Source organism: Pseudophryne corroboree, chromosome 6, assembly GCF_028390025.1.
Source record: "Pseudophryne corroboree isolate aPseCor3 chromosome 6, aPseCor3.hap2, whole genome shotgun sequence".
NCBI lineage: Eukaryota > Metazoa > Chordata > Amphibia > Anura > Myobatrachidae > Pseudophryne > Pseudophryne corroboree.
In genome coordinates, this window is record NC_086449.1 from 247,845,477 (window position 1) to 247,867,558 (window position 22,082).

At 44.4% G+C, this 22,082-nt stretch overlaps 1 protein-coding gene across 1 annotated transcript in view; it reads right to left on the minus strand.

The window, feature by feature from the left end:
• Positions 1-1,745: 1,745 nt before the first annotated feature.
• Positions 1,746-22,082, minus strand: part of UNC45A (unc-45 myosin chaperone A) — a 71,405-nt gene continuing 51,068 nt past the window's right edge. Inside the window, exons 17-20 of the mRNA XM_063925854.1 lie at positions 16,533-16,648; positions 16,216-16,333; positions 15,213-15,368; positions 1,746-6,748 (exon numbers count right to left, since the gene is read on the minus strand). Coding sequence (XP_063781924.1) covers positions 6,473-6,748; positions 15,213-15,368; positions 16,216-16,333; positions 16,533-16,648 — 666 coding nt within the window. The 3' untranslated portion in view covers positions 1,746-6,472. The remainder of the gene's footprint in view (positions 6,749-15,212; positions 15,369-16,215; positions 16,334-16,532; positions 16,649-22,082) is intronic.

The window sequence follows — 22,082 nt, forward strand, 5'->3', positions numbered from 1 at the left end:
ATTTTATGTTCAAACCATACATCCGTATATACCTATTAATGCATGGAATGAAATAAGAAATAAATTATGCTAGGCTTTAGGACTTGTACCTTATCATCACATATTGGATTACGGACTCACAAGGAGCCGAGCTGCTGGATGATGCGGCAACGGATGGGAGATTTGAAAATCTCCCGCCCACTAACATGATTGGACTGGGAACATTTTAGATGTTCCTACTGGTTCCCTTACTCTATAAATATGGAGAAGAGGCGGGCACCACACGCTAGAGCCTTGAGAAAGCTCTAGTATAGAGCGAAATGCGCATTGGTGTAGCCGTGTGCCGCCAGCACTATTGAATTTAAATTTTGTTATCCTATAGCTCTGAATAATATTATATGATTGTTCCCTACACTGTATAAGCTGCATAGATTTAGGAGATATGTGGAAGTGTGATATCAAGCACTCGTGGTCAGAAGCCACTTGTGATATGCTGACATAGAATTATCACCATCACTTGAATATTGAGCGATAAAACGAGAAATATAATAAAGTGTATGTCAACCTTTAATTGTACTTAGCTAGATACAGTGGCCCAATGGGAGGACTCTATGAGTTAGAAGCATTCTAAATGTTTAAACACCTCAGATTCGTGTGAAAACACGTGCTGGAGATATATACACAAAAAACTTATATTGTCTGTTACACATTAGTGCATGGTTATGACTTGTGCATATGTAAAACACACAAACCAATGCTCCATTTATAAAGCAATGTTGGTATTATATGTATAAATCACAACGATTACACAGTAGTAATAAAATACATATGCGTTTAGAATTACAGGCAACTGACACTCTGCTTGGGGTTTAGCAGCAATATAATATGTATGTACCTGGAATTACATCTAAACCGACACCCTGCTTAAGGTGTAATACTATTTTACTATTCTAAAAGGACACTCTTATATCAGCTAGAATAACCTGGTCAGCAGTGCACTGTGAAGCAAAATCCGAGCTGCCTTGTATTAAGTGCTATTTAGATACCACAGCAGTGCTTTCGGTGCAATAGATACAAATATGTCAGGTACAGGAATTTGGTTCAGTGTGTAACAAACAGTTACTGTATCAACTGAAAGGGTAATTTATGTATCCATTATACTGTGAATCCTAGAGAACCTATTATTTCAGCATTCATATAGCCAATATCATACATATATAGGTACGTTGAAGAGTGTATAATAAAAACACCAACATAAAAGAAAATTAATAAATTACCTTCATTTAAAAATCACATAAAAACCAGAGCATAGGAACTCATCAAAAGAGTATAACGGTGACACGAAAATAAGCGACGGCACACGGCTTGTTTTTAATTCTTATTATTTGTTCACACAGACAAAAGCATTTGTCTAAATGTTCCTCATAACTTTTTTCTATTCTTTACTTGTTTTTAAATATTTCACTTCTGTATGACCAGGTCATAATAATATCACATGTGGAATAATTAATAAAGGATATACATTCCACGCGAGTATTGGTATTTAAGAAAAAAATAAAATAAATTTGAATAAAGATAAAACTTTTGTACTAAAAACATAGCACAATATTTATGTATATGGGATGGAGTGCACCAGATAAACTGATCCTTGCCACAAGTTTTTTCACGGTCTGTATTATGCGGGGGCTACCACTGTACTTGGGAATCACATACAGGAAGCTTAGAAACCATTATACTTTTTAAAAATAACAAAAAAAAAATATAAGTTCTTGGTGACAGATTTGTGATTTTATTTACCAGACTGAACTAGTCCACAGTGCAAGCCAATGGTTCGCTTGGTATGAAAAATAATAACAGTGGAATATAAATAAGCGGCCATCTGAAATAAACATGACAAACATAGAGCATAGGAACAAAGATGAACAATAAATAAAATAAAGAACAAGTGATGGTTGATGGGCTCAGTGAACACAGTAGATAGAGCATAAGAAATGGAATGTGTATAATAATGTGTAAATAGACCTTTCAAAGAAAGGCCTCAGTTTCTGAGTATAGAAGCCAGCCTCTGCTTCTGAGTATAGAAGCCAGCCTCTGCATATATAGTTCTGTGATGTCACATAAGTCAGCTGGGCTTCTGAAAGCAGACTGCCAGAAATTGGGTGTTAGCCATAGGTAAAGTCATCACACAGCACAATTGGCTGGAAGAACATTGTGCTTCCAGCCAACAATACTGGGCCTGATTCGGAGGTATACGTAAACCCGATGGTCCCTGCACCAGTGAAGCGTACAATCTATATTCCCTATATGAAAAGAGAACGATCCTGCACTGGACTGAAATATGATGTGACGAGATTATTATTTTACAAACAATGTATTAACAATACATATGAAATATAAAGTTAGAATACGAGAAGTTAGTGGTGCTCCACAGGGCTTACGGTTTATGAAGTAACGGGGGGAGTTTATGCAAAGAAGCAGAAAAACTAAGAAAAAACTCTTCTTGTGGCCACTCTTTGATATGATTGTAGAATAAAAATATAATTTTTATTAATTGTATATTAAAAGAAAGTTTGAAAACAAAGAAGTTATTACTAGAATGGATGAAGGAATCACAGCTAAGAACATCAATCGACCAGATAGGTCTCCTCTAAAATAAATAGTATTTGTGGAGTACAGTCATTCTATATTCCGTTCCTGGCGGTGGGAGGAGATATGTGCAAACAATGGGGACAGTCTGAAGCTTTTTAGCATTTTCTTAGCTTCGGGTAATTCAATTAGAGACCGTTTTTTTGCCCCGTTAAATTTCCTGTTTTTGGGTGGAAACACATGGGGGCCGATTCTATTGTTTTGGGTGTGTAAAAGTCCTGTCCTAACGGGACTGTTTAGACAGCCATGCACATCGCACATATCATGTACAAACAGACCAGGTTTAGCCATGTAAAACGGCTAAACCCGTTTAAAGTCTTGCTTTGGGCGACCAAACTCCCATTTGGACGCCTAAGGTGCAGTCTTAACACACACTTCTTCTCACACCTCAGGAGGCTGCGAGAAGAAATGTCATCCCCGCGCGACTGAGCGTCTAAACGGAGCAACAATTGAATTGGTTCATTTGTGCCCCCTAGTGGTAGCCGCCTGTTAAAACAATTGAAATGGCCCCACAGAATCCGAAAAAATTTCTTTTTACTGCTGCGATCGCGAAAACAGGCTAATTATCGGGGGATAGCCTGCAGGGGTCCCAAAAATAAATCCTCGATAAGACCTGCCGGCGGGCTGCATTCAGAGCTAATTGGATAACCCCATGGGGTCAATTAGCCAGTGGCTAACTGAATTCTCCCCTTAGACTCAACAACTGCTATTGCTCATCGTTTGTAGGATTGCTAGAAACAATATAGGCAAAAATATATTCAAAATTTCTCATACAATTGGTCCACAAATACTTATACTTATTTTAGAGGTGACCAGTTTTGTCTACAGAAATTTTTGGAGGGATTCTTTCATCCCTTCCAGCTATTTTTTTTTTTCTTATGCCAAGTCATTTCTTTTTATTATTATACAATTAATACATAATAGTTTAATTCTATAATAATTTCAGAGTGCCCCCCAAAAACAGATTAAATCTATATTCTCATACATCTAGCCTCATAAATGCCATGCAAGGAAGATGTCTGTTGCAAGTGAGCCGACAGGTCCTGTGCTACTCTGCTAGCTTTGGGCGTCCTTTCGGACAAAATTTAATCTTAGTAGCAACGCAATGCAATTAGGACGTACGAGAAGACTGTGCGGATTAATTTGATATGCAGAACTTTGATATGCTTCTGTACATGAAGCACAACAGAACTTGGTATGGAATAAAACCACGTCCGCTGCTTCATAGCACTTCATATGCAGATTCAGGGACTCATGTGCACACAGATATAAAAGTGTTGCAGATCGAATTAATCAGCACAGTCTCCTGGTGCGTCCTAGCCGCACTACATTGCAAATAAGACAAATCTCGTGTCCACGCTAGCAGAGTCTCACGGGACATGGTGTGCCAAGAGGGGCCGTTTGGCGTGACTGCAGCAAAGATGTATGAGAACACATCTGTACACTAAGGAACATTATTTCTCACCAGCCAGTTAACCTACCTGTATGTTTTTGCAACGTGGGAGGAAACCCACGCAAACCTGGGGAGAAGATACGAACTCTACATTTACCTTTAGTACAGACAAAGCAGAACATTGAAGAGAAATGTACACTATGCCACAGAGAAAAACAAATCACAAATAACTCCACTGTCCGAAACACAGCCAAACTAATGACAGTCCAGCCACTCTTGGCTTTATCTGTGGTGGCCAAGTCCAGGTGACTCTTCAATGTTCATCTGCATCTGAGCACAAAAATAAATAAGCAGTATTGCAACATCAGTATATAAAAAAAATATTGGTGTAAAATGTGTACAATACGTGGCTTACACTGTGGCTTGTTGCATCATATGCTGTGCATGTGATGAATAATATGCCGTTACACGATGCAGTATCCAAGAAGTAGCTCATAATCTGATTAATAATGCTTACAGTACCTGAAACAGTTTGCATAAAATATTCTGGCTTTATATGAATCCCATCTACAATACAATGGCAGTAGTCAGTAGTTCAGGTACAAAGTGCACAGTAGTTCTAGAAAGGCATCTAGTTCTAAGGCAGCCATATAACATGCATTTAGTATCAGTGTGGGCCTCACAAGTACACTTTCTAACTAGCTATTTCATGGGACATTCTGCAGGTATCCGAACTGGTGGGGATTATTTTTGATCCCTATATATTCCATTCAGAGCAAACATTGACAGCAGTCTCTGTGGCATGCCTCCACAGTCCTTAAACTAAAGAAAATAAGGCAATTTTAAGGAAAGGCTGCGCAGTGTCAGAACTAGAACAGCAGCTCCAAGGTGAAGATAATGGGATTGGGCTAATGCCCACCTACTAACACACCGCTCCTTGCTTCACCAATAGTAATTCACCTTCCCTTACAAAAAAGAAAAATAGTACAAATGAGGGGTGGGATGGGGGGCAGAACACTGCTTGGGATGGGATAGGAGTTTGCCGTGCAGGAAAACATTACATAAATTTACTTCTATACGATTATACATAAAACACGCTTCAGACTATTTCATTCACTTGGTCAGCATAAGGACTGGAATGTGCTAACACGGCATCAATAACCTGGAATTAGTCAGTTTGGTCCCCATCACGGCTATCTTTCTTTACATTTGTGTATTTGTATACACAGCTCCTGACGAAGTCTGCTGTCACTGACACTGTGATGAGTTACCCAGCATGGCAGTGGCAGGATCTGCTCCATGTGCCAGGAAAATGCTGCTGCCAAATTACAGTACATATTGATAGCAGAAGGACGGCTATTATCAGTGGCTTTTTTCTATGAGCAGGGCACATCATATACCAAATTAAAACTCTTGGACCGTAGATGTGCAGAATTAAATTGGTGTTGTAATTTGTTGCTTTGTTTAGGAATTATGTAGCAAAACGTCTGCCTGCCATGTACAATGCATCACCATTGTGTGCTTTGAAAATGTGACTTTAGTGAACTCTCCCTGTGCACCTGCTGGGTGACCTGGAACATGTGACCTGCTGGGTGGTCTGGAAAATGTGACAGTTATTTGCAACCACCCACTAAGCAGGGATTTTTCAGAATTTGTCTCTTTAATGGGGGGTAAAATGTTCCACCCAGCATACCTTTTCCCGCATGAAACGGGGCACATCAGCTACTGTTAGATGAAAGTACTAATTAGGAATCATTTACGAGGGGAAAATAATAAAAAGTACAAGTCCAAAAATAACATCTCAGTAAGGTGATAACAGGTTATATACCCAAGTCCACATTCATCCCATTACCAAAATTGTAGTGCTATAAAAAGAGTAATAAGAGTTGAAATGATCTCTTTGGAAAGTTTTGTTATGTAGCGTACAATCATGGCTTTGGTATGAGGGGATCAGATAAATCTTTTTTTTTTTTTTTTCCTTTTCTTTCTTTATCGCACGGAAACCATATGCAACCGCATATTATGTAATTAATTCAAGGAATCATCCAACCAGGGACTTGCTATGGACTGTACTACACTGCAAAAATGGCAGTGTTCAGTTCAACACACGTGGCAAACCAAAATTGAATGATCAAGTCAAAAAGCCCTCCTGTCAAGTGACTAGATCACAAAGGGCACAGATAGTTCTTGTTAAGCAATGTTCACACCCTAGAAGACTTCTATTATCAGCCAAATGTATTTTCATACAGTCCATTGTCTGGATTATTGATTGTTCTGGGACTGTACTCTGCCCAGCTGGACATGCATGGAGCACTCTAGTCAAGATGTGACCCACTCTCAGTTGAGCAGATCTATTCGGGTACAGAGACTTTGGGGAGGGGGAGATCTGTGAAGAGCACAGGATGTTAGAAAAGTAATTATCACTTATTGGTCTCTAAACACTTCAGAACTTCCTCAGTCAGATTGTGCAGAAACGTTGGGCTTGATTAAGCCATACTCAACAGCTTTGGTTAAACACTCTTGCGCAGCTTGAGCCACTGCTCGTTTCTGGTCTTCCTTCTCATTCTTTGACAGAACAGTGAGGATCTCAAACATTTCACTCTCCATCAGCTTCTCTGCCAGCTCCTTGTTTTCACTCATCATGTTCAAGACAATGATGGAGCCGCGGTGCTGAAGTTCTATGTTCTCACTGAGGAGCAAAGCCTGAAGGATCTGTAACCAGTGGACTGTCTACAATGGCAAAGTGGAGGGAGTATTCATGTTAGGTTATCAATACAAAGTTGAAGGCTGTAGAATTTTAATAGAATATAAAAGGTGAAATATACATAATATAAATAGGTCAGATTTACATATACATAAAACAAAGAAAATTACACATACCATAATAAGCATTGTGTCAAATAATCAAGCCCAGTTTAAAGTGAGAAAATGTATGACAAGTCCTTGTGATAGATAGACAGACAAACAGGTGAAAATTTAAATTTTTCAGTCTAAAAGGTACCCCCCTGGGCACACATACCACGGACTGAGACACACTGCAGACAGTTACCTCTCGAAACCCATCTCATACATTTTACAAATGTAAATGTAAAAGCTGCCATTTATACCAGACATGTAACTGGTCCTACAGTATAGGACCCCATACATCCGTGATGGATTGGGGCAATTTGATGATTTGGTGAGGATTGTCCCAATCCATCGCTGATGTATGGGCTTTTCAGACTGAAGACTGCGATCAAATAGCGATCACAATTGTCACATCAGATTTTTAAACATGTTTAAAAATTTAGATGTATCGGGGTTTTGTATTCAAGAGTATGGCGAGGATGTTTTGCCAACACAGTGGGCAGGGCTTGCGGATTACAGAGGGTTGAAGAGGGGAAGTGGGTGGTGGGTGCGAGCGGGCGCCTATTCTTACTATGTAGTAGCGGCGGTAGTAGTGCGCCATAGTGTGTATAGCAGTGGCGGACCTGGGATTCAGGATAGGAATGCTCCTGATTGGCTGTGCTGCCCATTTAAAAAAATGTAGCAGAGAGATGTAATTGGCTCAATAACGACGCTGTTTATGAATTTTAATGATGGCCCCAGTGATTCAATCGTGGCTCACCGCGTCATTGCCCCACCACTTGAGTTGGCTAATTAGCCAGTGTGAGGCAGGGAGCAGGCAGTCTGATGGTGGAGGAGTAGCTGGGAAGAACTCCTGAAGATCAGAAGATGCCAGAGTACTGGGTGGGGGCGGCCAATGCAAAAGAGCTCACATGGCCGTCACCCCCTAAATGAAGATGCCACATAAAGAAGTCCTAGGGAAGGGCAGCAGCCATGTAAAAGAGCTCAAAAGCTGCTGCCCCTCCTAGGTGAAGAATGCTGTATAATAGAACCTAAAGCCTTTGGTGTTTTTTTGGTCTTTACTTTAATATTTCCACTACAGGGGGATAACAGGTGCCAGCAGGCCCTTAATGTCTGGGCTTGCTGGCACTTGAGGTATGCTTGCTGGGACCTGTAGCCCACCTGTAATGGACAATATTATTTTGACTGCTATCAACCAAGCACCCACCACCCAGGGGTTTGGGGGAAAGCACCGGGCTTCAGCCCAGGCCTGGGGTACCCTGGTGAGTGGGGACGTCCTCACTTCCCCAGGAATTCTTGGCCTGGGCTGACTAGTTAGGGTGGGGGGGAGAATGCTTTGGTAGGGGGCCCCAGTGAAGTGTGTCCCCTGGCTGTGGCATTACCCCTCTGCTACTGGAGCCCGGTGCCGTTTCTAAAAGTACAGGGGACACTGTACTTATTTATCGCCCGTATTTTTGGAACTAGGACCAGCTCCAAGAGCACAGTGGTGGTTCAATAAATATGGGGAACCCCTACAAATTTTGTTTCCTGTATTCTTTGAACTAGGGCTGGCTCAAAGGACCCAGTGCTGGTTATGCATTTGGGGAAGGGGGGGTGGGGGGTGGGTTCATCGTGTTGGTAGCTCAAGAGTAAAAGTATTTAAACCTTCTCCATGCGGCCAGGAAAATTACAATTGATTGAGGTGATATATGGGCACCTGCAAGATATGATGCGTTAAGGTGGGTACACGTGGCATGATGCGTCACTGAACGACACATTGTGCCCGGCGGGGGTCCGGCATTGGCAGTGCATAAACACTTGCCAATGCCAGCAGCAACAGATGGCAGGGAGGGGAGCGGGGGCCATGCTGCATTCAGAAGCATGGCATCCCTAATAGCCACAGATCCTGCATGTTTAAAATATCTGGGGCTGTCAATAGCGACCCATGGGTGCGCACATCGCCATCGTTCATATACACAGAACAATACAAACGATTGGTCGTTCCGTTTGAACGGGAACGCCCACATCGTTTCTTCTATCATTCTATGTGTATGCACCTTTAATCTTTGAATGGAAGAAGTCTGCAGATCACTGAAACAAATCTGTAATGTATGGGCAAAGTTAGACGGATTGGGGAACTTTAGGTCGGGGACGAAAAAAATTCAGCAAATCTGTAAATTGTGACAGAGTGCGGCTCCACAGCTGTTTGATAAATTTAGGGATAAGAAGTCTTGCTTAGGGGGAAATAATCTCCTGGTGATCACAGTCATCTTACATATCTGCATGAGGGTGGAGGAAAATAAGAATTTACTCACCGGTAATTCTATTTCTCGTAGTCCGTAGTGGATGCTGGGAACTCCGTAAGGACCATGGGGAATAGACTGGCTCCGCAGGAGACTGGGCACTCTAAAAGAAAGATTAGGTACTATCTGGTGTGCACTGGCTCCTCCCTCTATGCCCCTCCTCCAGACCTCAGTTAAGGAAACTGTGCCCGGAAGAGCTGACACAACAAGGAAAGGATTTGGAATCCAGGGTAAGACTCATACCAGCCACACCAATCACACTGTACAACTTGTGATAACCATACCCAGTTAACAGTATGAACAACAACTGAGCCTCAGTAATAGATGGCTCATAACAATAACCCTTTAGTTAAGCAATAACTATATACATGTATTGCAGAGAGTCCGCACTTGGGACGGGCGCCCAGCATCCACTACGGACTACGAGAAATAGAATTACCGGTGAGTAAATTCTTATTTTCTCTGACGTCCTAGTGGATGCTGGGAACTCCGTAAGGACCATGGGGATTATACCAAAGCTCCCAAACGGGCGGGAGAGTGCGGATGACTCTGCAGCACCGCATGAGCAAACTCAAGGTCCTCCTCAGCCAGGGTATCAAACTTGTAGAACTTAGCAAACTTGTTTGACCCCGACCAAGTAGCAGCTCGGCAAAGCTGTAAAGCCGAGACCCCTCGGGCAGCCGCCCAAGAAGAGCCCCCTTCCTTGTGGAATGGGCTTTCACCATTTTGGATGCGGCAATCCAGCCGCAGAGCGAACCAGCTGAATCGTGCTATAGATCCAGCGAACAATAGTCTGCTTTGAAGAAGCAGGAGCGCCAACCTCGTTGGCTGCATACAGAATAACCAGCGAGTCAGACTTTCTGACTCCCGCCGTTCTGGAAACATAAATTTTCAAAGCCCGGACTACGTCCAGCAACTTGGAATCCTCCAAGTCCCTAGTAGCCGCAGGCACCACAATAGGCTGGTTCAAATGAAACGATGATACCACCCTAGGAAGACGGGGACGAGTCCTCAATTCTGCCCTGTCCATATGGAAGATCAAATAAGGGTTTTTACATGACAAAACCGCCAATACTGACACACGCCTAGCCGAAGCTAAGGCCAATAGCATGACCACTTTCCACGTGAGATATTTTAGCTCCACGGTCTTAAGTGGCTCAAACCAGTGGGATTTCAGGAAATCCAACACAACGTTAAGATCCCAAAGTGCCACCGATGGCACAAAAGGAGGCTGAATATGCAGCACCCCCGGAACAACGTCTGAACTTCAGGCAGTGAAGCCAGTTCATTTATTAGAGAAAATGTATAGGGCCGAAATCTTGACCTTTATGGATCCTAATTTTAGGCCCATAGCCACTCCTGACTGTAGGAAGTGCAGGAATCGACCCCGCTGGAATTCCTCTGTAGGGCCTTCCCGGCCTCACACCAAGCAACCTATTTTCGCCATATACAGTGAAAAAGTCTTGCTGTCACGTCTTTCCTAGCCTTTATCAGCGTAGGAATAACTGCATCCGGAATGCCCTTTTCCGCTAGGATCCGGCGTTCAACCGCCATGCCGTCAAATGCAGCCGCGGTAAATTTTGGAACAGACAGGGCCCCTGTTGCAACATGTCCTGTCTGAGAGGCAGAAGCCCTGAGTCCTCTGAGAGCATTTCCTGCAGCTCCGGGTACCGAGTCCTTCTTGGCCAATTCGGAGCAAAGAATATTGTTTTCACTCCTCCTTTTATTTCAATTCTCAGCCCTTGGGTATGAGACGAAGAGGAGGGAATACAGAGACCGACTGGAACACCCACGGTGTTACTAGTGCGACCACAGCTATCACCTGAGGGTCCCTTGACCCGGCGTAAAACCTTTTTTAGCTTTTTATTGAGGTGGGACGCCATCTAGTCCACCTTAGGCAGTTCCCATCAATTTGCAAACTGCGTGAAGACTTCCTGATGAAGTCCCCACTTTTCCGGGTGGAGGTCGTGCCTGCTGAGGAAGTCTGCTTCCCAGATGTCCACTCCCGGAATGAACACTGCGGACAGTGCGCTTACTTGATTCTCCGCCCAGCGAAAAATTCTGGTGGCTTCTACCCTCGCCACCCTGCTCCTTGTTCCGCCTTGGCGGTTTACATGAATCCCTGCGGTCTGACTGGATCAGAACCGGTTGGTCGCGAAGCAGGATCTCCGCTTGACTTAGGGCGTTGTATATGGCCCTTAGTTCCAGGATATTGATGTGAAGGCAAGTCAGTTGACTTGACCACAGACCTTGGAAATTTCTTCCCTGTGTAACTGCCCCCCACCCTCGGAGGCTTGCATCCGTGGTCACCAGGATCCAGTCCTGAATGCCAAATCTGCAGCCCTCGAGAAGGTGAGCACTCTGCAGCCACCACAGGAGAGACACCCTGGCCCTGGGGGATAGGGTGATTAACCGATGCATCTGAAGAGGTGATCCGGACCACTTGTCCAGTAAGTCCCATTGGAAGGTCCTCGCATGGAACCTGCCTAAGGGGATGGCCTCGTATGATGTCACCATCCTTCCCAGGACTCGAGTGCAGTGATGCACTGACACCTGTTTTGGTTTTAATAGATTCCTGACCAGTGTCATGAGCTCCTGAGCTCTCTCTATCGAGAGATAAACCCTTTTCTGGTCTGTGTCTAGGATCGTGCCTAGGAGAGGCAGATGAGCTGTAGGAACCAACTGCGACTTTGGTAATATATAGAATCCAGCCGTGTTGCCGTTACACTTCCAGAGAAAGTGATACGCTGTTCAGCAACTGCTCTCTTGATCTCGCTTTTATGAGGAGATCATCCAAGTACGTGATAATAGTGACACCTTGCTTCCGCAGGAGCACAATCATATCCGCCATTACCATGGTGAATATTCTCGGGGCCGTGGAGAGACCAAACGGCAACATCTGAAATTGGTAATGACAATCCATACCGCAATTCCTAGGTACGCCTAATGAGGTGGATAAATGGGGACCTGAAGGTATGCATCCCTTATGTCCCGATTCACAATAAAGTCTCCCCCTTTTTAGGCTTGCACTGACCGCTCTTGAACTTGAACCTTCTCAGGTATATGTTCAGGGATTTTTAATTCAATATGGGTCTGACCGAACCGTCTGGTTTCGGGATTACAACATGGTCTAATAATAACACCCTCTTGTTGAAGGAGGGGACCCTTGACCACCACCTGTTAAAGATACAATTTGTGAATTGCAGTTAACACTGGCTCCCTCTCTTGGGGGGAAGCCCGCAGGGCCGTCGGTGAGGGGGGCATCTTCTCACAGTCCAGCTTGTATCCCTGAGACACAATATCTATTGCCCGGGGATCGAACAGGGAGTGAACCCACTTGTGGCTGAACTTACGAAGGCATGTCCCCACCGGGCCTAGCTCCGCCTGTGGAGCCCCAGCGACATTGGTGGATTTTTGTAGGGGCCGGGGAGGACTTCTGTTCCTGGGAACTAGCTGCACGGCTCTGACAAGAAAGGACGCACCTCAGACTTTCTTGTTTCTTTATACGAAAGGCTGCATTTAATAATGTTGTGCTTTCTTAGGCTGTGCAGGAATATAAGGCAAACTAGCAGAATTACCAGCTATAGCTGTGGAGACCAGGCCCGAGAACCCTTCTCCACACAATCCTCAGCCTTCCATATGCCTCTTAAGTCGGCATCATCTGTCCAATGCATATTCTACAGGACACGTCAAGCAGAGATCGACATAGCTTTGACTCTAGGACCCAGTATACTCATGTCTCTTAAGACAGCATCTTTAATATATATATATATATATATATATATATATATATATATATATATCTCTATATATATATATATCTCTATATATATATATATATATATATATATATATATATATCTCTATATATATATATATATCTATATATACATATATATATCTATATGCATACTAGGGTCTCATCTCTGCTGATAAGGTACCTGTCCACGCTGCCACAGCGCTATAAACCCATGCCGACACAATCGCCGGTCTGGGTAGTATACTATAATGTGCACGCTATCTGCAGGATCCCTGAGAATAGCAAGTGCTACCGTCTGTGCAAACAGGACAACCCAGGGGAAGATTCTCAACATATCCTGGCCCTAGTGGGGAAAGGATACAGCCTGAGAATTCTCTTGTGGGAAGCTGCCGTCTCTTGTCTGGAGATTCCCGCTCTTTTTCCTCATGAGAGGAGGGAAATTTACCTCAGCATTCTTCCCCTTAAACATGTGTACTCTCGTGTCAGGGACAGATGAGTCATCAGTGATATTCAAATCATCTTTTATTTCAATAATCATATATTGAATACCTTCTAGCCATCTTGGCTGTAACTTTGCATTATCGTAGTCGACAGTGGAATTAAACTCAATGTCGATACCAGTGTTTGTTATTATGGATAGTGAGCATTGAGAGACTCTGAAAGTCTCTGTGACATAGGGACAGACCTGGGTAGATTTCCAGTCTGTTCCCTAACCTTTTGTGCAATAAATTCACCTTAGCACTTACACATATCCAAACAGGTGTCGGCGTTGTCGACGGAGACACCCTCTCACACACATATCCGCTCTATCACCTCCTTAGAGGAGCCTTTTACCTCAGACATGTCGACACACGCGTACCGACACACCACACACACAGGGGATGCTCTATTTGAGGACAGTTCCCCCACAAGGCCCTTTGGAGAGACAGAGAGAGAGTATGCCAGCACACACCCCAGCGCTATATAACCCAGGGATTACACTACAACTCAGTGTTTACCCAGTAGCTGCTGTATATACAAATTTTGCGCCTAAATTTATGTGCCCCCCAACTCTCTTTTCACCCTTTGTGTACCAGGATACTGCCGGGGAGAGCCTGGGGAGCTTCCTTCCAGCGGAGCTGTGAAGAGAAAATGGCGCTGGTGTGCTGAGGAAGAAGGCCCGGCCCCCTCAGCGGCGGCCTTCTGTCCTGTTTCTGACTAAAATTGGCGGGGGTTTTACACATATAGTCACAGACTGTATTATGTGTATATATTGCCAAAAGGTATTCTTATTGCTGCCCAGGGCGCCCCCCCCCCCCAGCGCCCTGCACCCTACAGTGACCGGAGTGTGTGGTGTGCAGTGGGAGCAATGGCGCACAGCTGCAGTGCTGTGCGCTACCTTAATGAAGACCGGAGTCTTCTGCCGACAATTTCATCTCCTTCTCTTCTGTCTTCTGGCTCTGCAAGGGGGACGGCGACGCGGCTCCGGGAACGGACGATCGAGGTCAGGCCCTGTGTTCGAACCCTCTGGAGCTAATGGTGTCCAGTAGCCTAAGAAGCACAAGCTAGCTGCACGCAGGTAGGTTTGCTTCTCTCCCCTCAGTCCCACGTAGCAGTGAGTCTGTTGCCAGCAGATCTCACTGAAAATAAAAAACCTAACAAATACTTTCTTTCTAGCAAGCTCAGGAGAGCCCACTAGGTGCATCCAGCTCTGGTCGGGCACAGATTCTAACTGAGGTCTGGAGGAGGGGCATAGAGGGAGGAGCCAGTGCACACCAGATAGTACCTAATCTTTCTTATAGAGTGCCCAGTCTCCTGCGGAGCCCGTCTATTCCCCATGGTCCTTACGGAGTTCCCAGCATCCACTAGGACGTCAGAGAAATTAATATTGTGACAATTTAGTGGTCCACACACAACATAATCTATAAAAAAATTGCTCTGTTCTAATTCTAGTCGGAGTACTCCAGTTACTGTAGGATAATCAATCATTCAGAACATCCAAGCTGCTGCATTCACTTTATAATCCTAACTTAATGCAAATAAACATTTTATCAGAAGAAGCATCTCCACTGCTAGTAATAGTAACCATGAAAAATGCAGGATCCCCCATCAAATGAATGTGTATTTGTTCTAAGTAGCTGAAATATAGATGTAGCCAAGATGTAACATTTTATGCAATTTTCTTTCGGTAATCTTTATTATGACACATGCAGCATCTATTCACTCTGTCCTTGTGCCCAATGTCAGGAGCCCAACCATGTTATAAACTGGGCGCTTTACTAATCAATCGATTCCAATGCAGCCCCACAGAACAACTGCCTCTTACCACTTGTGTGATCATCTGGCAAACCTTTGGCTGCAGAGAGGTCAGCATAGCGAGAGTCCCAGCAGCTGCGCGGCGTAGACGCTCATCATCCTCACCACTGTACAAAACTAATAATTTTAATCGATCTGATCCCTCTGCCATGAACAGGTCTTGTACCTAGAGGAAGCAGAACCAGTCTCATTATAGACTGACACAAGCACAATTGGACATTGGATCTAAGAAACAGACATGATAAGTCTAACAGCAAATGACAGCAACTCAGCTACCAACACGCCATTAATGTTCCATGTGGCGGCACTCACAGGACTGATGAACATTCTGATAAGGATTAGAAATGCTGAAATGCAATATTTCATTTATTGTGTCAGTCCTGTCCGTGCAGCCAGAACAAGAGATCCTTAGCATTACTGCCTCACAACACTGAGATCTTGTCCGTGATTCCCACCATGGCCCTGTGTGGAGTTTGTATATGCTCCCCGAGCTTGCGTGGGTTTCCTCTGGGAACTCCAGTGTCCTCCTATGCTCCGAAACATACTGATTGGTTAATTGCGAGTCTGCTGCAAAATCTGAAAGAGTGGGAACCTATGCCTATATGTAATTATTGTAACATTATTGGGTGTCCAATGTTCTGACCCCAAACAAGTGACAGAAACCGTATACTTTTAATCTGATTGTAAAGCACATAGCATTATGTTTTGTACAAGTTCTGACACAATGTACTGGCCAGATCATGGATATTGAGTGATAGGTGACCAGCCCAACTTACATGCAGTATTTGGGACAGACCGCTGCTTATCTACAGGTGTAAGCAGTTTGATATCTGAACAACAAAATAGTTATTTAATAGTAAGTACAGAGAGTCAATGGGCTGAGTGTATACATAGGAGAGAAGACAACATAAATAGATGTTAATTTAAAGAACATTTAATAGGGATTCATATATTTGTAGGTCACCCAGCGTACAAAACCATATACAGCTTCTGTTTCAGACTTTCAGCCTCACCTCCTTGCTCAATGCCATATTGCACATGCACTCTGTCGCAGACGCCCGGATCATCTCATGCTCTTCAAACATATAACCCTCAATCATTGGTACGGCCTTCTCCTTGATGATCTTCCCCCTGTGGGACACAGTACAGATCGTTAGGAATGTCCGAGACATCTCTATGGGATATGGTAGTAATCACACATTATATTGCAGTATGTCATCTTCCAGTGTAGTGGAACCAAAATACTTATATTATTTTATATATAATAAATGCAATACTCCATCTGCAGGAGTTGCGTTACTGACAAAACCTAGTTTACAGCGTTACTCACCTCAGCCTTTCGCTGATCCCGGCCAGGTTTGTTAAGGCCATTAGTGCCTCAAAATTCTGCAGGGCAGTGCGATTCAGATGCAGCAAACTGACCATGGGTCGGACAACCTCATAGATCTGTTATGGAATGGACAGCAGACAATGAGGATGCAAGGGAGGTCACATATTTAGTAAGGTAAGAGAAATTGACACTGCTCTGGAAAAATGGAGGGTGTGACAATATGATAGCAGCCTAAAAAAACAACGGTCTCCACACCTTGGAAGACCTGATACAGATATAGGCAGGGATGTAACGGGAGCAGACAATGCCACCCAGTAAATTAATGCACCACATCAGACATTACAAATATGCGTCTATTTCCCGGAACTCAGGCAATGTAATGACGAGCGTCTATTTCCCGTCTTCAGCGTCTCAGATCTGAGGTGTTGCGGTATTTAGACTAGAAAACGTCCAATATTTACGGATCAACCAAAATGTGTCTTTTAGTATAGGAGGACCACAGTGTCAGAAAAAGTCACCCTTTGTCCCCCCAAAGTCCCAAGATTAAAGCAATACACACCATAAATAATCTGCAGCCCTCCAGGACGCACAAGCAGTTTATGCGGATTTAAATGATACGCGGCATGGCTATATTCAGTGTGTAATTGCGACTGCAACAAATTATGTTACAGCGTTTGGCTTGAATATACTGTAGCATAACATTTTGTATGCAGATACAGTTGCTATTACACACAGAATATAGGCATGCTGCATATCATTTTAGACAGCAGGAGCTGTGTGTCCTATTCGCAGAATTTCCTTTTAGAAGCAAAACGAGGTGAATAGGACGCACAAGCAGCTCCAGCGTGTTTAAAATGATACATAGCATGAGTATATACTGTGTGTAATTGTGGCCTGTGTGACTTAGTACATTCATTTACGTCTATGACGCATTTGCGTATTAAAAAAAAAAAATACCACAAGTATAATACGTGGAGTATTTGGAAATTACACACATAATATAAGCATGTCACATATCATTGTATTCAGCTGGAACATTTATATGCCTCTAATACACATTTCCCGGCATTTTTACAGATCAAAGTTTTTTTTGTTGTTTTTTTTAAATTGTCAAAATGTATTGTAAAGTGTTTGTTTATTGCAACTGTACTTGAAAAAAAGTGTACTTATAATTGATTTCTATCATTATCATAACCAACTTGGCCAAAAAAAACCCTCTAAATTCTTTGAGAGTTTTAGAGCTGTTATGTGTCCGAATTGCAATATCGGACTTCATTACATTGGCTGAGTTATATACTTAACATGGGCAAAACATCTCTGGATACGACTTTTTATCTGGCTCTCTACTTTAGAGCCGAAAGCATCCGAAAAAGTTGCTTTGCGGCCACTAATACATAATACGACTTTGCAAAATGCCCGATGTCCGTGGCAATAGCCACAAACGTCAGACATTTTGGCGTTATCAGCTCCCATTACATCCAGGAGAGAGAGAGAGAGAGAGAGAGAGAGAGAGAGAGAGAGAGAGAGAGAGAGAGAGAGAGAGAGAGAGAGAGAGAGAGAGAGAGAGAGATGTGAGAAATTATATATACAAACAAGAAACAACATGGCGTGATACAGCTTGGATTCAATCTCTCTATAGATAGCCAAAACTTCAACAATACCATGTTCTGATTTAATGTTAGGGAGTTAAAAGGACCATGACCATCTAGCCCAGGGGTGTCAAACTCAAATTCATCGGGGGCCGCATCAGCAGTTTGGTCCCCATCAAAGGGCCGGTTGTATCTGTAGGTCTATCCAAAATTTACCGCTCCACCTGCCTTATATGTGCCCAGCCATCTGCCCCCTTTTAAAGTGCCCAGCCATGTGCCCCCTTTTATAGTGCCCAGCCATGTGCCCCCTTTTATAGTGCCCAGCCATGTGCCCCCTTTTATAGTGCCCAGCCATGTGCCCCCTTTTATAGTGCACAGGTCCCCATTTTACACATTGCAGCAGGCACAGGTCCCCATTTTACACATTGCGGCAGGCACAGGTCCCCATTTTACACATAGCGGCAGGTACAGGTCCCCATTTTACACATTGTGGCAGGCACAGGTCCCCATTTTACACATTGTGGCAGGCACAGGTCCCCATTTTACACATAGCGGCAGGTACAGGTCCCCATTTTACACATTGCGGCAGGTGGTGGAAGGAGGGAGAGAGAGAGAAAGAGAGGAAGGGAGAGGGGCTGACTTACATTTGAAGCGGTTCTCGCCGCTCTTCAGCCGCCTCTCCCTCCTCGTCTGCGCGGCTCCCTTCTCCCTCCTCCGACGGGGTTTCGTTGAATGACGCGTTTGCGCCGTGACGTCACGACGCAATCGCGTCATTCCGCGAAACCCCGCCCCCCCGAGCTGGGCACTCGGGAGAAGGGGGTTTCATGGCGGCGGCACCGCGGGCCATCAGACGAGGTCTGGCGGGCCGGATTTGGCCCGCGGGCCTGGTCTTTGACACCCCTGATCTAGCCTAACAAACAAACCCACCAGCACAGATGGGTAGTTGGTCCGGCACAATTATCACCGACGTCGAGGTCTGGGGTAATTACACTACTCAGAGGAAGTATTCCATTATATCCTGCTGTCAATCTATGTACTACGGGAATTTACATCATATGGCACAGGGCCGTAACTACATGTGTGCTTGCAGTGCTTCGCCCACAGCGCATATGACCTGCGAGCGGAGTACCGGCCAGCAGCAGCCGCAGGGCCGTGGTATTGTCCTTTCAGCTTCATGCCTTAAGCCCAGTAGCCCCACTGCCACCAATGCTATCTCTAGTGCTGCTGTGCAGTAGGAGTGTCCGGCTCCTCCTCGCATGATAACTTATACAAGCACTGCACTGCAGCTCCCCGCCCACAATCTCAGCACCCTCCTGGTTCCCAGCTGGCGGTTGTCCACTCCTCTCTCTCCGCCCTCTGTTTGTGGTACACTGATCACCCAGCTCCCAGCCATGGTAACAGCGCGGCCAGCCAGGAATAAAGTCCAGAATGGTGAGCGCTGCAGCAGGTCAGATTTAACAAAAATAATTTGCTTGTTTTCACCTTGGGAGCGGGGGTGGTGGTAAAAATATTGGTGCAGGGTAACTCTTGTAAATGCACCTCAGTGGTAGACAAAAGAGGGAAACTGGAGGTGGGGAAGAGGGATGGGGAGAGGACTAAACGAAAACAGCACAAAAGCACAAAGCACAAGGAGCAGAATGGATAGAGGTGAAGAAAAAGAGAGGGAAGACAGAGAAAGGATGGCAATATGAGGAGTCAGGGAGGGGAAGGGAGATGGCATGAGTGTGGAAATGTATGTGTGTAATGGATAGGCGTGTAAAGGATTTTCCCCTACCTCCAGTTTCCCTCTTCCTCTGACCTGCACTGTATACCATCGCGTGCTGCAGCAGGTTCAGCAGGAACCTGGCAGGTGACAGGATGCAGGTCACCTGTGTTGTGCAGAGCACATGAAGTGATGACCTGCAGGACTGGTAACTGTGTTGTGCTTTCCGACAAGCTGTAGACTCCCGCTAATGGAGGCCTGCTGACCAGCAGGCCTGGCCACCTCCCTGCATCTTACAGCTGATTTTCTGTCCCCAGCCTTTCACACCCCCTACTCCCTTGTCCCCTCACTGATACCTGTCACCAGCCACTCACATCCACACACCCCTTACCCCCTCACTAGTACCTGTCCCCAGCCACTCACAACCACACCCCCTTCTCCCATGTCCTCTCACCAATACCTGTCCCCAGCCACTCACATCCACACCCTCTTCTCCCACGTCCCCTCATTAATACCTGTCCCTAGCTACTCACATCTACACCCTCTTCCCCCCATGTCCCCTCACTAATACCTGTAGGCGCCTCACAGCAGCAACTTACCTCCCCCAACCCCACTTCAGGGTCTCCAACATCTCTCAGCAACAGAACCAGCCAACAACCCACTAACTCGTAACATCACCCCACTGCCGGAACTCTTAGAGTATAGATTAGGGGAAAGCATGGGGATTTTACACATTGAAAACCAGGATGGAGCCATGGAACCATGGAGGAATGAGATGAAGTGCTCTGCAACGCATAATGTGTATATGTGGCACTACTGTGCAGTGTAATGTGAATAAAAGACACTACTGTGCGGTACAATGTGAATAACAGACATTTCTGTGCGGTATAATGTGACTTACAGACACTACTGTGTGGTGTAATGTGACTTACAGACACTACTGTGTGGTGTAATGTCACTTACGTACACTACTGCGTGGTGTAACTTGTATAAGGGGTACTACTGTATGGAGTAATGTGACTTTCGGACAGTACTGCATGGTGTAATGTGAATTGGTACTATTCTGTAGCCATGCCCCTTCCCCATGAAGCCACGCCACTATATTTTTGGTGCTCTGTCCCTATTTTGCATTTGGGCGTGGAGCACCAATCCTGTTTCTGGCACAGGGCACCAAAATGTCTACTTACGGCACTCATATGGCATTCACTCTGAAGGGTCAACACTCTCACTGCTCACCCAAAATGGGAAGTGCTGCAAGTTAACATTTATGTGAAAGTGGCAACCAGAATATAGGGCATGGCGAATATAACTTTCAATCACTGCCATTGACATTTGTATGTTAACCTTGCCTACTAATTTATATCCTGGCTGAATAGAGTACTAACACTGGGTTTTTGTCATTAACCATAGAAGCATTAATACGGAATATGAATTAAATTAACAACTACTAACAGTTCTATATGCCTTAGCTGCATTCTCCCTTATGTACACCAAGTTGGATCCTATACTAGATGGTTTCCCATACATATTTGCTTTGTGGCCACATATCGCACATTAGGGGGTTTTAGGAGACTGGTTTTTAGTTTAATGTAAATATTTATGAATATTAATACAATTACTCTAATTCAGCAGCTACAATACAGAACTCTTGTTCATTTCCCCTATGTTCTGCGAGTCCCTCTGACACTAAGCCCATCAGATGGAAAAGCAATAGAAAAGATACTATGTAACTATATGGGCACATAACACGCCAATAAGCAGCTATTATTTCCGTCTGAGTGGCGACTTACTACCACTGTGTCACCATGTCATGAATAAAAGACAAATGCAGAGCTGTATGGCACCAGAGACCATTACTGTCTGCAAAGTGCACGATCGCTTCCTGGTCATTGGAAAAGGAATGGTCTAATTTGGGAGTTTCCAGAAGTGCATGGTGGGAACAGTAATATCACATCAGAATTCAACTTCAATCCGCTATAGAACAACCCTCCCAATCCACTGCATTCAAGTCATCTTTTCAGATTTGTGTCGAATACGTAATAGGTCCGAGTTTGCCGGAGGTGTGGGATGCCGGATGATATCAGACTTTTTTTTTTTTTAAAGTGGCAATCATTTAGAAGGCAAAACCATGCCTTGGAAATGATTGCCGCTTAAAAAAAAAAAAAAAAATCCCTGAGATCAGCCGGCATCCCGCACCTCTGGCAAACTCGGACCTATTACGTTTTCCCCTAGGTCTTAAATTAATTTAGAGTGAAGGAA